Source organism: Chaetodon auriga, chromosome 5, assembly GCF_051107435.1.
Source record: "Chaetodon auriga isolate fChaAug3 chromosome 5, fChaAug3.hap1, whole genome shotgun sequence".
NCBI lineage: Eukaryota > Metazoa > Chordata > Actinopteri > Chaetodontiformes > Chaetodontidae > Chaetodon > Chaetodon auriga.
Window position 1 is genome coordinate 10,498,296 of NC_135078.1, and position 17,120 is coordinate 10,515,415.

The following is a 17,120-nucleotide window of genomic DNA, read 5'->3' on the forward strand; positions in this document are numbered from 1 at the left end:
CTAATGTTAGTAAAGGTTATTAATGTTGCATTTAAGAGTCAGGACAAAATAATTCAGTCGCATCCTGCACACTGAAAAATGTCCTCAGCGGTCCTTTTTTCTTCCAGAGGAGGATTATCTGAAACTGAAATGTCTGACTCATCAGGATGCTCGTGAGGTGAAATACAGGTTAAAGTAAAAGTCACGCACCGGTGGGTTAAAATTTAAAAGTTTATTGTTGATCTAAGAAGCATTTCCATCTCACGTGTTAATTAGTTCCAACAAGATTGACTAAGCATGTAATTGGTTTTACTGAGCTTCTAATTATTCTTCACATAAGTCAACAAAACATAAAATAGCTGTTCTAAAGGTGCACTGACATGCCCATGTCAAACCAGCCAGGCAGAGAGCCGTGCATTTAAAAGTGCTGCAATATGTTACGACACTCAGGAAAGGAGTTGGATTTCCCAGAGAAAAGACTAAAATCTACATATCTGAGTGCTGAATTCTACGACTCAACGGCTGCACCGTGAGATCAACCGATGCTGATATGACAGAAAATTCATTTTCAGCTGATGATTTGAAGCCAGTTTGTAAACGCCACATGTAGCACAGAACAGTAAAGAAACTACACCCAGAATATTCAGCTCTGTAAACGTTTTCGAATCGTCTGACATTGTGTGAAATACGTTTATGTGTGAGCAGTAAATATGAAGCTACACACGGTTAGCTTAGCATAAAGACCGTCTGGCTCAGTTGAAAGGTGACAAAACCTGTCTACCAGCTCACTAACACATCGAAGACTCCAGGAAGTGACTGCTCCTGGCCAGGCTCGCCATTTCCCCGTTTGTGGTCTTTATGCTAAGCTAAGCTAAGCTAACCAGCTGCAGGCTGTAGTTTCATACTGAACGGACAGACACGTACGCTAACCAAAACGTCGACATATTCCTTCCACATAACGGCTGAAAGGCAAAATCAGCACTGTTCTACAGTCTGCACACCGAAGCAAAGCGCCAATATTTGTCTTTTCCTGGTCTTAAATTCTGCATTACAGTTAACTACATGAGACAGAGTGTACTAATAATGTATGCTTATTTAAGATTGCTTTGAACAGTTTTTTGAGTCTATAAAAAGCTTTTGGCTGCACATGCAGTTTTCCCCAAATTAAATACCTCTGTAAAATGTAGTATTTGGTTAAAAGTGATTTTGTCAGGATCACCCTGAATCAGATGCCACGCTGAGAACAGAAGTGTGAAAATTCAAGCTTCACGACTGTTACACTGGAGCACAGTGTTGTTCAAAAAAACAAACAAAAAAAGGTCCAGTTTTTCCTTTTTCATGGTTTAAAACTGAAGTTAAAAATGTTGTCAGTTGACCTTTCAATCAATAATCCATTGTGGAAAGTCAGTTTTTAAATGCATGAGATGATTCAAGGTGTCTTTTTTTTTCTTTTTTTTTTTTTTTAAATCTGTAATCTCCAACCAGGTGCGATGTCCAGCGTGTGGAGTGCAGGTTTTCACTAAATAACAACATCACAGCAGCTCAACACACAATCTCAGCCAGAAAGGAAGAATTATAGCTACACCTGCATTTGAAAAATGAAAACCTGCATCCACACAGCTCTGAATGGCACGTTTGGACATTACTAACTTGAAGTAACTAAGATATTGAAAGTTCAGAACTCGCAGGACTTCATCATCTCAGGTCATGAAGTCAAAAAGTGCATTTTTGCAGTGCCAGCTGTACAAGTCAATGCCTCTGGTTTCTACATGTCTGATCACCGTGTCTTCCAGTACAATGCTGAGACTTCATGTCGGCGTTGAAGCGTATTGTTGGAGTAACAGAGAGAAGCAGGCGGTACACACAGTCTCTGGGAGAATGGAGGAGGGTAACGGCAGCTCTTTGGACACGCAGCTCTCACAGAAAACCCCGCTGCAGTTCTTACACTGTTTCTGGAGGAAGAAAAACAGGGTTATAACTCACTGACAGACAATTTACTTTAAAAACCTTATTTAAATTCAAGGGTGCTGGTCGGGAACTTGCAGTCTAAACAAAAGCCTTTTAGTGAAATTGTGACGGTCGAGCTAAATGCTAACATGCTGATGTCCAGCAGGTGATATTGACCATCCTCAAATACTGTAAAGCTTTAACAAGAGACAGGGAGTTGATTCAGATTAACCTCCCATCCTCACACCTTTGTCTTCAGGAGGGAGTCGTCCTCTTCACACATCGTGCAGATGGAAGGCTGACCGATGTCCACAAATGACTCGTCCTGCACAAAATCCATTCAGAATTCAAATGAATCACAGCCACGCTATCCACGCTCCAGCTGCTACTTCAGCTCTCATTCACATCGTTACAGTACAAACAATCATGATCAGATGTGTGCTAATAATTCAACATGTTATTTGTGCATCTTGGACCTCACCTGTTCATCCTCATGGTGCGACAAGGACCTTAAAGGAGGAGATAAACAAATCAATGAAAAAGAGAAAGACGCAGTGTTTCCTCAAACGATTACATCTCCTCTAAAAGCTGTAGTTCTTAAAACTGCTTACAAGCTGGAGCTCAGGCTTGTTTTATCCTCTGCTCCTGTGTGTAACTGCTCGTTCTGCCTTTTGACTGACGGGGATTCGGGGGGGCGCTGTAGGTAAAATACACACATACTGTTGAAGGAGAAAGCAGACAGCTGTCATCAGACAAATCTTTAATTCTGCACATCAGAACCACAGGTTTACTTTTGGCACGCTCTCTGGGTGTCTCCTCTCCCTCCGAGGAGTGCTGGGCTGTCTGGATGCAGCGTCCAAATGATGCTCACTCCTTCGCTCTCGCTCTTTTCTCAGCTCCAACTCGAGATAAGACCTGAAGCAAGACAAACACAACACAGTGAATGGGCCATAATACGGCACACTGCCGGTCACATGCCAGTCTTTTCCCTCTTGAACAGTGTTTCCTGTGGCAGGGTTAACTGGCCGGGCTCATGTTAAGCACTGAAACGATGCCTGGTTGGAGGTGCGGGAGAGGACTGAACAACAAAACAAAGACCTGCTTCACTACTGTGGGTAACTTTTCACTGATCTTTGCTTTTCTGTGATACATTCAGCCTCAAACAAGTTACTTAAATAAAGCTGACAAGTTCAGGGGAGAAATGTGTCAGCGGTGGAGCTGCTGTAACATCTGAAGGAGGGGCCCCATCCAGACACATCTGTCTGGGGCCACATGCCAAAACAACTGGGAATCACTGGTTTAATTTCAGAAAACAATGATACGTTTCTATGGAAAATCTTAATGTGAGAAATTAGTAATTAAAGCTGTCTAATAAACATAGTGGAGTAAAAAGTTGCTTCTAAGTTCTGTACAAGTACCTTAAAACTGTACTTAAATAGAGCTGACAGAGTGTATGTAGGACTGAGAGAAAATAAACTACAGTGTGTGTGTTCATGGTGCTGAACGAACAACAATAAGAATGAAGAACATCTCCACCCTTATCCTTTCAAAGAACACACCTTAAAAGCTTTTAGCTTCCCGTCACCATTCGCTCAGTCTTTACCTGTGCTTCCTCAGCTGCTCCACCTCCACCTGCAGGCTCTCGATTTTGTCTCCAAACTCCTGTTTGAAGAGCCGGTTGGCCTCGACAGCCAGATCCCTCTCTCTCTCTGCCTGTTTGCATCTGGTTTTGGGGGGAGGGGGGGGGGGGGGTCACATAAACTTATGGTAAAATGAAAACTGGACGAAAACGAAACAAACTAGCTACAAACTAAAACTTAAATTTAAAAAAAAAAAACAACACAAAAATGACAAAAAGTGTGTGGAGGCTGAAACCCAACAACAGGGAAACTTTGGCCAAAGAAGATGAAGCAGGCTGTGTTTGTTTATTGTTTTATTAGCCTAATGATTACTACAGTTTACACCAATGTTATGTTCACATACAATTCAAAATTAATAAATTAATTTTGCCCTCCTCGTCTCGCTTTATCTCGCTCCTGTCCTGGCCTCGTACACACTGGATCACCAAATGACAACGTTGGATATCGGCCCCTAAACATCATTTACTCGCTTGATAATAACCAAGCCCAGTCTCTGATAGTCGTCCAATTCTTTGGAATAACATTACATTGAGTCCACGACCACCCAAATATCCAGGACGTGTCCCTTCGCACATTTATCATCAGTCTGTCAAATCTTAAAGCCGTCCGCAGAGGACGTTCAGGCACCCTGCCGTCTACTCGTCTCGCCTTTGTCAGAAAGCATTAATGGGGTATTTGTAAGAAATGCCTACCAAACAAAAGTAGAAATGTGATGTGGCAAACACATCTGTCAGAACACAAGGATTAAGGGCTGCTAAAAGGATTGATTCAGTCCACACTACTCAAAGCTGATGCTGGAGAGCCACCGCAGGAGGTTGTGGGAAAATGGTTTTATTTTCAACAACAAAGGAGCATCGTACAGAGAAGATAACATCCTAGTTCGGCTGTTTCTATATTAGGCAGGGTCGTATGTTTGGATTCAGATTTCTGACAGCGGGGAGCTACTGCTGCAGCTGCAGCAGCTTCCCTGCTGCTGAGTTCAGGTTTCTGGCCTGCTTCACCAAATGTTTCTCACTGATTAAAAAATGATTAAAAAAAAAAATATATGAGAACAAAAAATAATGACAATGAAAGTGGAGAGAGAGACAGGAGAAGAAGAGGTTTTTGTAGGAATGGGATAACGTGAAGAAAACTGTCTACTGTAAGAATTATTCACATCACCGATCATGGCTGTTCTCACCTGGTCTCCATCTGTTTTATGGTCCCCGTCATCTGGTTTATTTTCTCCTCCAGGCGAGCGATGGCTTCACTCTTCTGTTTAGAGCCGGCGTCTGCGCTCTGGGGACAACGAGCCACGTTAGTCGACCGGAAACCAGAACTCAGTACAGTTCCAGAAGTAAAAGTCTTATCCATTTTTCCCCGTAGACGAGATGACTGACAGCTGGAGCGCTCAAATCATCGTATAACACCTGCTTCTTCGATAAAAAGTCAACGGTATGAGCCTGTGCACATAAGAATGTTGGGGAAGAAGGTAACTACGACTCCCAAGGTTCTTTTCTACACAACTCATCTACTCACAGAGCTTAAAAGTGTGTCGCATGAGATGTTAACGGTGGCGAAGCTAAAGACCACGATGTTGAGAAGACTGAAAATACAACCTGCAGCTTAAATCAATGCGCTTTTGGTTTCTGGGTCAGTATTAGATGAGCTCAGTAACTACAGTGCCTCTGACTGGCTTCTCCAGAGCAATTGCGGCCGAGGCTCGTGGGTATTGTAGTATTTAGAGCTGCCTGCCAAGCCGATGGGAAAAACCTGACTTTTCATGAACAAAGCTGAACTGATCCTGATATTTCAAGAAAAAGTAATAATGTGACGAGTAAAACCCTTAAAATGCAGGTGTGCAGCCTCACCTGTGACTTGTGGCTAAGCTGTTGGTTGATGGCACGAAGGTCTTCCAGCTGCTGTCTGAGCTCCACCAGAGCGTCCTGCTTCTCACAGATGTCTTTCTCCAGCATCTTCATGGACAGCTCCATCTCCTGCTTCATCCCGATCTGCACCTCCAGCTCCTTCTCCACATCCTGCACAGACACCAGCTTTAACTTCACACTCCACGAGGGACAGGTCCCCGTGTTTTTAACAACATCTTATAAACACTCTGAATCCTCTGACAATATAAACATCTCAAGAGAGGAGCCTGAAACTCACCAATCGGAGCAATGTTTCCTCTTTGAGCTGCTTGCGTGTTTCACCCAGCGCTTGTCCATCTGGTGCCGAGTCGCTTCTTAATGCCTGAAAAAACGTAACAAAATAACCAGAAGAAAACATTACAGGACTGAAAAACAAAGATTCGTATTTTCATTGCAAAGTACATTATATGAGTATTAAACATTAAAGCCTTTGAGAACAGCTCAGCAGAGAAAAGTGATGTAGCATCACCACCACCTCTCACAGTCCGTCAGGTCTGGTGAGTCAGGGCTCAGCAATACGACCCACTGAGAAGCTCCTCACGAGTGTAAAAACAATCATTTAACAAGTTTTTTCTTCACGTTATATTAAAATCTGCTTGTAGTCATTAACTTAAACAACCTAACTTTGTGACTTGATAACACAGTATGATCGCATCACGAAAACACAAGTCTAATGCAAGTCGCTAGACGATAATGATGAATTATGCAAACAAATCTTCATTATTGATGTGCCTACAGACCCTCAGACTGAGAAAAACAGTGAAAAGTGACTGAATTTGGGTTGAATTCTAGTGAAATCTACTAGACTGCATGATGCACACAATGAAGCAACATCATGACATACAGACTGAAACTAGTCTATTGATCGTTAATGATGCCTTATGATAATATCACAAGCTGCCAAAACAAAACTATATTCACACACAGAACCCTGCTCACTGACGGCAGCCACCATCTTCATCAGAACATCTCACCACACCGTTACTCTTATTCCCACCACTGGGCATTTTAGTATGTCGGGAGGACGATGATGCCGTGTGTGATTTATCTCAGTTTTAAGGAATTGAATGAAACTGAGGATGTGTTCACCTTCCTGGACTCCAGCTGAAATGAGCTCTCCTCTTTTACTCTCTCCACGTCTTCTTGTAAAGTGATGATCCTGTTATTTGCCACTGCGAGCTGCGGAGACACAAATCAGCAAACAGTTCTGTAAACACAGAGCAGCAGCAGCTGTGCAGAGACGCCGAAAGCCCCCCGACGTCGTGACGCTCGCTCTGAACGGCCCTCACCTCTTCTGTTAACTTTGTGTTGGACTTTTCCAGAGCGTCCACCTTGGCCTGGAGGTTGTTTACTGATGCACTGTGAACAGACAGAACCATCAAATGAGTCTCAACGAGCTGCTGAACGCGGTGAGGAGACAGATGCTCACTCTGACAAACCTTAAATGTCTGTTCAGCTCCTCCACGTAATTCTTCTGATCGAGAATCGCTGTGATCTGACCGTCGCTGAGGGAGGAGAAAGAGACGTTAGCTGCCTCGGCCGGCCGTCTATCACTGACTGCAGCCCAGTGAAGAATGTCTAAGATTATTTCTTTAATCAGCGACTAAACTGGACTGAAACTAGAATCAGTGCGGGTCACAATCAGAAGGCAGCACTCACCCCTCTGCACTCTTACTACTGTGTCCACCATCTTTGAGGTACATTGAAAAATCAATCACCCCGACCTGCAGAAGTAATTTGACAAGAAACAGGAAATCAATGACATCTGAAACCACACTGCGGCTCTTATGACAAGAGAAAAGAAACTCAAAAACAACACGACTGCGTGCTGCTTCTTCTTTCATTTTCAAAACAGAAAGGCTAAAATGTGGAAGTCTTCAGAATGACTTGAATGAAAGTGAATATTTCTCCCTTTTTTGCTGCAACCACTAGTCAAAATTAGGTCCATTTCATTTTGGTGTTTCTTGGTGGCAGAAGTGAAGGTGAAAGCAGAAGTACCTGAGAGTCCAAGTCCTCTCCCTTCATACACAGATTGGCATCGATGACATTGAGTCCGACGAGCAGCCCAGCGATGACGGCGCCTTCTTCCTCCATCATCAGCGCGTTCGGCTCATAGAATTCACTGCAGACAAGAGACGAGAGCTGGAAACGCTGTTGCTGACCAGAAAACTGCTTTTGTTTTAGCATTGATGTGCAACATGTCCTAAAACACTTCTTAAAAGGATGGATGTTTCATTTCTGATGCTCACAGACCTGAGCAGGTCCTTTCTGTTGATGATGGTCTTCATGTAGTCAGAGAGTTTCTTCTGCATCAAGGCCAGTCGTAACCAGGCACGCCCTCTTCCTAGAGGAGTTCTGTAATCAAACACAGGAGAGTTGCATATAAATACACCCAAAACACACAGAAAAACAACCCCAAGCTTTGCCAAACAATGACAACAGGGGAAGGAGCTCCAGCCAGAGTTCATGTTGGCCTGAACTCCCATGCCACTGTCAAGCGTATTGGTAGTATCAACAAAATGTTGTTACGCAGTGAGAAATCTGAGTAACCAATAAAACAGACTCACTTGAGGCCAGGCAGGTCTTTTACACTGGCAGTGATCTCTCCTGCCTCCGGTGTCAGCTTCTCAACGAGCTCCAGCGCCCCCCAGAACGACTTGTTCTGCCCCAGGAACGTCTTCTTGGCTGATGATGGAGACACGGTGCTTGTTGAGCCATTTCATTATATTACCATATTATAATGAGCCCCAGAAACTAACCATAATAATCCTTCAACAGAAGTGTTGTTTTTATACCTTTTGCCTCTCTTTGGAGAATTTGAATGGGTAATTAAGACTGTCACTATGCCTCAAAACGACACAGATTGTGCACTTTATGTGTATTGTGGGACCAAACTGTACAGAAACGTTCATAAAGGACATTTCAAATTCCATTTCCCAAAACATTTCCATCCTCAAAATTTACAGACTTTTAAGATCCTCCACAATCGTGCAGTTTTGATCAGATGACAGCAGAGAGTGATGCTATACATACTTTTCAACCCATGTTTCAGACAGTGCTCCATCACGACAAAGAACTGCTGGAGAGGTGCATAGTCAGAGTCAAGAGTGCGTCCCAGGTTGAGAGCAGACTCGATCAGGCCCTTGATGCTCAGTTTGGCCATGTTCATCAGGTTAAGCCTTTCGATCGCAATGGGGTCCTTGGGATCTGGAAAGGAAAAGGAAAAGGTCTTTACAGTCCTCGTAGTAATGACACGGACTACAGTCTGACAGCAGCAGTGACTCAGGGGCTGAACTTTATTTAGTTCTGTATTTCCTTCAATACGAGATTTTCCAGAAAGGAAAAGTAACATATTTTTAAGACAGAAACACAAGAAAAAAAAAGCAGCTGCTGTTGGAAAGTTTGTAAATTTGAAGCGTAAACCTAACACAGCAAACCCTTTGAAACATTTTCAATACAAACTTAAAGCAATAAAAAAGGAAAAGGGTTCAAGTAGGAAAATATAAATAACTTAATAAAGTTATCACCTAATTCTTGACATGATCCATCTATACACCTTCTCCATGATTTATAAATGCATATGGAAAACACTGAGAGGCTTTTAGTCGAGAGTCCTTCAGGGTCATGCTATTTGTTTACATTATTAATACATTCATACATTCGGTGTGTAGTTTGTATTTGGGTGGACTTCAGCTGGAGAGCATGAAAATCTGGACATTCAACACAAAACGACGGCAGCCAAAAGGTAACAAACACACAGATGCAGTGTGATATTGTTGAAATGGTGTAAACCTGCATCAGGATTATCATTTTAAAAGCTCAGGTCTCAACAGAGGAGCCTTCCTCATTCCAGGTAATTATGACAGACATTTACATACCCTTTGAGCACACAATGCATTTGTAAACACACTATTTGCAGTAAAAAAAAAAGACTTTTATTCAACATGGTTTTTGCATTTCGAAGACTCTGATGAATGCAGGAAGTGAGTTTTCAAAGAGGAACCTGACTGCAGACAGTCAGCTGCTCACAGGAACATTCAGGGATTCCCCTCAACACAAAAACTACACTTGAAGAACCAGCAGGTGCAAAAAGTGAAATCAAAAACAGGTACTAAACTTAAAGTTTAGTTTGAAACATCTGCCTCGAGCCTTACAGGTTAAGTCCACTGGTGGAAACTGGAGGTAATACTGCCGTGTAATGAAGAACATTAATATCAGCTGTGTATCAACACTGAGCATCTCACAGCATAAGTGAGCAGTTTTGAGACATGTGACCTCACAGAAGCGCGATTAAACAAATGTTTGTGTCATTGTCTGTTAATGGGCCTCTGTAATATCATTACAGAGGAGATTGCCTCTTAAGAGCTGGAGGTTGTCGTGCTGCAGCGTTGCCAGCTGGCTGGAGGGACGTCTGAACTGCCTGCCTTTCTCAGGAAAGCCGACGACCTGCCGGTCTACCTGCTCTGTACGGAGAGAAGGCGTGGCGACGGACGAGGATGAGGAAAGTCCAACCGTACAGGTTTTCCATCAAATTTCAAACCATAAGAACTACAGCACACACTCAACATGAATGTGTTCAAAAACAAGGCGCCTGTTCACTGCTGAACTGAAATATCTGGATTCAGCTGCATCGTTTCATCTCAGTGAGAGCGGAAACGTGTAAACCAACAACGTGCACATCCATTTCTGCCGTGTGATTACATTTTGTAAGATCAAGGAGAACAGACACCAATATTATCCCTCAAATATCTGCTTATTTACTGCAAGCCAATACATCCTCACGACAAAACAAGCGGCACTTCCTGGTTGTTTTGTCTCCCAGCCCTGGCTTATTTACAAGCAGCGTCATCCTGCTGAGCAACTCTCAGACATCAAACCATCTCCCCTGAAATCGATCATGACACAGCTCAAACGGGACACATCACCAGTTCACTAGACTGAAAAGCATCTGAGGACCTTGTGTCTCACCACGCCCTAACGGAGATCACGCTGTGACCACCAACCTCCTCGCTGAGCTAATGTGTCACATTACCTTCATGGGCCGGCTCTGGGTCTGGGGTGAGGGAGATGTCGTTGAGCTCGCGAAGGCAAAGCCACTCGCCATCGACAGACACGCGAAAGTTGCAGAGATAAATGGTCTCCCGGGCAGCCTGGGTAATCTTGTCGGTGGTGGGGGTCGGGGTTTCGCTCTGAGGCGTCAGATCAGACATGATGACTCAGCTGATGCGAGGCAAAACCAACACCACCGAGGGAAAAAGGCGCAGTAGCTTTTGTTCCAGGAAGCAGTGAAAGCCCCCCCCCAAAAAAAATAAGAGAGAAGAGGAAATCAGAAAGGATGTAAAGAGCATAAAAACAAAGAGGATTGAAGGCCAAGACGCCGAAGGCCTACTGCAGCTTTCAGCAGGTGTTTGAAAGGGTGCTGCTTTTCCTCCTCTTTATGCCTGCATCCTCCTCTCCTCCTTCTTACAACTGAGTGAAATTCGCTGCTGTCTTGAGAAAGGCTGCCCTGCCCTCTCCTCCTCCACCTCCTCCTCCTCTTCTTCAACCTCTTGTTATCCCTTTTGTGCAGACTGGGGATTTAGAATGCAAGAGAGCACCGTGCTGAAAATCACAGCCCTCCTCCGGTCGGCTTAGCACCGGTTCACTCTGATTGGACTGCCTGTGCACCGCAGTGAATGCACTGGGTGGGTGTTGACCAAGATGGCTGACGGTAGTGCTGGGTACAGCAACACATTGTCACGTGAGCAGATGGTGCATGCGTAAAAAAAAAAAAAAAAAGGGGGGGGGGGGGCTCCCCAGAGTACCAAGCCAATGTTAATGATGCAGCAGAGGACTCATCTGTGTCTCAAGCATCAACAGCATCCCCCGACCTGAAACTGAGGCCTGTAATTTGACAAAGCAGTTATTGATTGCCAGCAGCAGCAGCTGTGAGCAAGGAGGGTAATGAAGCCAAAGATCCTGGATGTAAATGATTATCTTATTTTAATTCCCACACCGGAGCTTAAAGACAAAATTCAAAAAGTCATGCTTGATTTTGATGAAAGAGATGAAATCTCTGGTACGATATTTGGTGCCACCAGAGGACGGGAAAAATGCAGATGTCACAATTTGAGGAAACTGAAACAATGTACTCGTTAACCGACGTTACAACATCTGTAATTAGACCAAGACCAATAAATCGGCCATGACAATATATTGGCCAATATTAGCAGATGTACCGGCAACACTGTTATTGCATCGTCTGTCCACCAGAGAGCACTGACAAGCTGATTTTTTTTAAATATCCTGTTTGGTATCTCGGTCATATTTCTTAACAAAACACACACTCAAAAAAATATATTTGGTTATACATAAGAAAAAAAATCTCTACTGGAACTCCCAAATATGGATGTTGTATTAGGCTCAAACATCCAGTATCAGTCAGGCTCTTTCATTTTCTCAAGTAGTAAAATGTCCAAAAAATGGAAAAGTGCCCACTACAGTTTCCCAGAGCCGAGGTGACGTATTCAAAAGGCACTTTTGTCCGGGCAACAGCCCAAAACCCAGGGACACCCAAACTACAAACATGAACAACAGAGAACAGAGGCAAAGCAGGAAATCCTCACATCTGAGGAGCCGGCACCACCAAATGCGAGGCAGATTTCCTTTATACTAAACTGATTAACTCCGACTGATTGATGCTTGTGAAGACCGACTAAAGGATTCATTGACTTATTCAGAAACTCACTCCTGTTAAAACAAAAACTACATCAAGTGACAAGTGTTCATTAATGTGGGAAATGTTCAGCAGATGTCAAGTATTGGTGACAAACGTAACACTGATCACAGACTGAGAGGTTTGTTCCAAATAAGAGCTGGCTGTAACCAACTAAGTTAAATTTATACGACGGCAACCAGCCGCAAAGCAGTTTACCAAGTCTGTCAAAACAACACCTGACACGCAGGTGACCCAACACGGATCAATGCAGGAGGGTCGGCGCTACATGTTGACATCCGCTTTGTGCACTGATGGACAAAGTACTTAAAGTGACTGCAAACACATTTCAGGATGAGACTAAACTGACAAGAGTTGATGTTATCTGTTAGCTTCCTAACGTTAGCTCTCGGCAGTCGTCTTAAGGCATGAGCAGGTAGGAAGTGGTGAGTTTAGGAAGTCAGAAGTTAGCGAACAACACTAACAAGCTAGCAGTGCTAAGTGTAAGTGACGTTACAGCTGATAGACTTCGTAAAGTAGGTTATTGATTAGGATACTGTCAGCTGGCTGAGTAACGCTAGCCACTTTTCAGGAGTTCGTTATTACTTACTTCTGCGCTTTGACTCGATTCTTTCAATCTTGAAGTCATACTGTCGGAGCGGACTGGCTGACAGCGACCCAGCCTTCCCAAATCTTAAATTTGAGGAGTCCAAAGCCTCCTTGAAGTATATCACCGAAGTCGGAGACAGAGTCTCATCTGGACTGTCAACGTGTCCGTTCTCATCTGAGGAATTTTGTCTCCCTGAACTTTCCGAAACCTCTGAAGATGATTGCAGGGGTATCGCTAGATCTCCGGGCGGCACATCCCGCTCCGCCATCCTCCGTCCGTTGAAACTCACTTCATGTGACCAGCGAGTGTGCTGTCAGTCCGCAGCCAGCTAGCTATGCGCAGTTAGCTACTCCGGTCATGCACCGCCGTGACTAGCAAAACGACCGATGGACCAGTCATTTAACTCCAAAAGCTCTCCAGTAAGCACTCCGCCTTCTGTCGTGTCCTCCACAGTCTCCTCTTGAACCGGAAATAGCTACGCATTAGCCTTTTTGGTCAAATCTGATTTCGCGAGAGTTTGCGCGCTGTGTCAGCGATCCGTTCACATGACCAGAGATAATGCACATGAAGGCAGATGAGTCACCGGGAGTAGATCCACGACCGGGGCCGAAGCCCAGGATGCTCCCATGATTCATTGCGACTCGCGCAGGAGCTGTGGTGCCTCTTCTCTTTGTAAGAGTCTCTGATGAACAATTTATGTATTTCTGTGTCAACAGGATACACGAAACCTTCAGAGACAGCAGGGCTGGAAAACAATGAAATTACCTTTCAAGATGATAATTTATGTGAGACACCTTACTCTTTGGAGTAACTAGCAGGCTACGTAGATTTATGAATATGTAACCGTGCATTTATACAATACGATTATCCACATTTTTATTAAATCTGAGGAAAGATTTTGTGCTATAGTAAGTAAAGAAGTAGGAAAAATCACATAGGCTATAGAGAGCTACAAATTGCAAATAACAATTCAACATATGGTTGAGTGCAGGTACCGCTTACTATTTTACAAGCAAAGAAAAACTGTACAGAAAGGTGCATCAGTGTTAATATGTTACTGTCTTACTTATGATTTATGAGGAGACGAGTAAAAGAAGGACCAATAAAGTTTGGCTGTTAAAGCTAATGTTTATGATGACCACGGTGATACAATTCAGTTTAGATGCCAAGTTAGGATCTAACAAACGTTGACAGTACAGAACTGAGGTTACAATCTGGTTTGAAGATGCTGACAAATTTTAAGTGTGGACGGTATAAAACAGGGTCAAGGTTATGATCTTTTTTTTTATTATTATTATTTTTTATTTTTATTCCTGCCCTTAGTGTTCTCCACACGAAGAGGATGTCTGCCACGCATGTAATACCCAGTATGAACACCAGGAGGAGATGCAGGACTAATGTTATGATCTCACATGCCAGGAGACTGCTTACGTCATAGACATCTCACCGACCTTTATCCTGACCACCTGCACCTGCTAAGGCTGACATTTGGAACATATCAACCAACCTGAAATACTAAAGCAATATAATATGACACATACTTATTAGTTTCCCATTCAAACTTTTTTAAAATTTTGCAGAGAGTAACTTTATTTAGTTCTCTCAGAATAAACATGCTGTTTAAGGTTTTATACTCGTGGATTGTACTGTAAGTGAAAGTACTGCCCCCACAGTGTCAACCAGCATGACATCAGACTGACTCTTCATTAACGCCCGGTAAATCAATGTTACACATAGTGCTATTGACCACATAAACCTCAGTCTGCATTACATAGAGTAATAACATAAGGCGGGCCCACGGGACAGAAACCAGCAGTTCAGATCCGCATGTGGCTTTTCTTTTGTCACACTTTAACAGTAACATGAAGACTACAACCCTGACTCAGTTAGTTGCTCCACAGATCGTGAGGAATGCCACCAGCTGGGAGCTTCATGCATATGTGCATCAGTCTGCCTCAAGCTTCAAACACAGCAAATTAAGTTTTGAATATATCTTTTAAATGCATTTGTCTTTTGTATACATTTTCAGCCATGCTAGCAACAGGCCAGCAACCAGCCAGCCAGCCAGTGGCATTGTTACTCTGTCGGTCAGTTCAACACTGTGCTCCAGACTGAAATATCTCAAAAACTCTTGGATAGATTGCCGTGATTTTTTGTACAGACATTCAAGGTTCCCAGAGGATGAACCCTAATGACTTTGTTATACCATAACTTTTCCTCTGGCATGAGGTTGACATGCAGTTCTGAATGAAATGTCTCCACAACAACTGGCTTGACTGCTATGTCATTTATAGCCTTCTCAGGATGGATATAACAACATTGGGGATCCTCTTACTTTAGCTCCATGATCAGGTGACAAAATATAATTTGTCCAATACTTTGGTTTAAAAGCACATACCTGCCCATCTGCCCCAGTTATACTTTGAGTTAGGTGCCAACATGCCAGACTAAGATGGTGAACTTAGAAAACATAACACCCACAAGCCACCAGCATGTTAGAATTGTCACTGTGAGCATGTTAGCATGCTGATTTTAGCATTTAGCTCAAAGCACTGATGTGTCTAAGACAATAAACTAATTAGACATTAGTTACTGTTAAGCTGCTTACCAAAATCACTTTTCATTTGTGTTATGTAATGAAAAGAGAAAATGACACATATAACTGGGTGGCTTCAATTTGCAGAAAATGGAATGAATAGGATATAGGAATTAAAAGATATTATTCCTGAGATATATGGCCAGAAAATAAGTTCCCCACTTGTTTTTCTTGAAGCACAGTCAGTCAAAATTGGGCCCAAAAAGGGCATCAGGCCTCAGCAGGAGGCTCAGAGGAGGTTACTCTGCTTCCCCTCACAGCTCTCTGCCACATAACTTACTGTACACAGAAACCTCACGTCTGTATGAGAACATCTTCCCAACAGCTAATGCACACATTACAGCATGCCATCTTTTTCTCACTACATCTAAACACTACACATTTATAACAGATAAGGCCACAGTACTTTTATGACCTGAGAAAATCCCCGTTAAACAGTACCAGGTGTATGATGGTTTTTGAGGCAGTTCCAGAGCCTGCCCTTTATCAGTGTCATGTCATTCTTGAAAACTGGGGTGTTTTCAGTTCTCTCTGGGGTATTTTCCCTCTCAGTGGACATGAATCCAGCACTTGTTTTGTTATACATGTTTATGTCCTGCTTTTGCATCAAAAATTTCCATGACCTTTGTCTGACTTCTGACCTCCTGTGTGGTTCAGTTGCAGAGGTCGCTGATGATTATTCTCCCACAGAATCTCCAGAATGTTCTTTCAAAAGTTGTTGACCCATAATTTACTGATTTCAGGTTGAGGCATTTGTGTTATAGCCACCTAGAAAAACAACTATCAAAACAATATGTCTGAATATGATGGCACAAACGCGACTGCAGGTTATACTTGAGTGAAAGTGTGACTAAATGATCATTCTGGTGATAAATTGAGAAAGTTAAACCAACAAATAAAAGAAAAATAATAATTTGCCTCTGTTTTACAATTGTATCCAAAATGACCACAGCACTTCAATTAATTGAATAAATGATCAACATCTCATAACTGTTGCCACTGTGAACATTTTTACATAACTGACCGACTGGGAAGCCTCACCCCATTTTTAATGTCATGGTGTGGCTTGAAGAATTTCAGAGAAACGGCCAGGTGGAACTATTTTTCCCGGAACAATTTTACATCAAAGGCACGAAATAAAACCCTGTGGAAAGACAACAGGGTTCAAAACAGCAGCATCAGACGGTCACATTGAACACATTTCAACCAACAAAGGGCCAATGCAAACACCTCCTAAATCTCCCTTTAAAGGGAGAATCAATTTGAAGTAAAGCTGGGTGAACTGTGGAGTGAATGAGCACCAGGCCCGCTGTCCTCCCGTCTGCCTCAACTCTGCTGCCTTTTTTCCATGAACGAAACTCATCATACATGGGGGAAAACATGGAAATGCTGACATGCTTCGTGCTGTAAAAGTGTAAAACAGCAGCTGTTTTGCATTATACACTCATGTATGAGGGACAATCCCCTCCCACACTAACTTGTCTCAGATATGTCGTACTGATGTTAGCCTTAAAAATATTTTGTGTTATGAATGAAAACAAAAAAGCCTGTTTTGAGAACAAATTTCAACTTGTGGAAAATTCAAGTAATGAAGGTAAAAGTACAAGACAGCAATCTCTTACTTTTGATTATGGCAGCTTCAGGTAAAAGTGTTGTAATCATTCAAACCCATTAGAAAATCATGCTAAGGAATTCACACAATGTTAGCACACAGCCTTGTTTACTTGAACTGTGCACATTATTTCCC

General features: G+C 42.9%; 1 protein-coding gene across 4 annotated transcripts; it reads right to left on the minus strand.

Annotated features, from left to right (window-relative positions):
• Positions 1-196: 196 nt before the first annotated feature.
• rufy3 (RUN and FYVE domain containing 3) lies at positions 197-13,343 on the minus strand. 4 transcript variants are annotated; one of them, XM_076730075.1, is made up of 18 exons: positions 12,778-13,343; positions 8,507-8,680; positions 8,041-8,158; positions 7,727-7,828; positions 7,472-7,595; positions 7,133-7,197; positions 6,913-6,978; positions 6,763-6,832; positions 6,563-6,652; positions 5,712-5,795; positions 5,417-5,584; positions 4,747-4,844; positions 3,530-3,649; positions 2,718-2,841; positions 2,538-2,623; positions 2,408-2,435; positions 2,174-2,251; positions 197-1,931 (listed from the first exon to the last, which is right to left on the minus strand). In XM_076730075.1, the coding sequence occupies exons 1-18, from the start codon at positions 13,043-13,045 to the stop codon at positions 1,788-1,790; spliced, it is 2,007 nt and encodes a 668-aa protein (XP_076586190.1). In that variant the 5' UTR covers positions 13,046-13,343; the 3' UTR covers positions 197-1,787. The 4 variants fall into 4 exon arrangements, with proteins under 4 accessions (XP_076586190.1, XP_076586191.1, XP_076586193.1 ...); XM_076730076.1 differs by lacking the exon at positions 12,778-13,343 and adding an exon at positions 10,506-11,188; XM_076730078.1 differs by lacking the exons at positions 197-1,931; positions 2,174-2,251; positions 2,408-2,435; ... (1 more) ...; positions 2,718-2,841; positions 3,530-3,649 and adding an exon at positions 3,843-4,580.
• Between the last annotated feature and the right edge of the window lie 3,777 nt (positions 13,344-17,120).

Bases quoted from the DNA above. Each gene is read 5' to 3' on its own strand.
- rufy3 (XM_076730075.1), bottom strand. From the start codon at position 13,045: ATGGCGGAGCGGGATGTGCCGCCCGGAGATCTAGCGATACCCCTGCAA. The intron at 5,796-6,562 runs GTGAACACATCC...ACGTTTTTTCAG, and splicing joins TTCAGCTGGAGTCCAGGAAG to GCATTAAGAAGCGACTCGGC. The intron at 2,842-3,529 runs GTAAAGACTGAG...GTCTTGCTTCAG, and splicing joins GAGCAGCTGAGGAAGCACAG to GTCTTATCTCGAGTTGGAGC.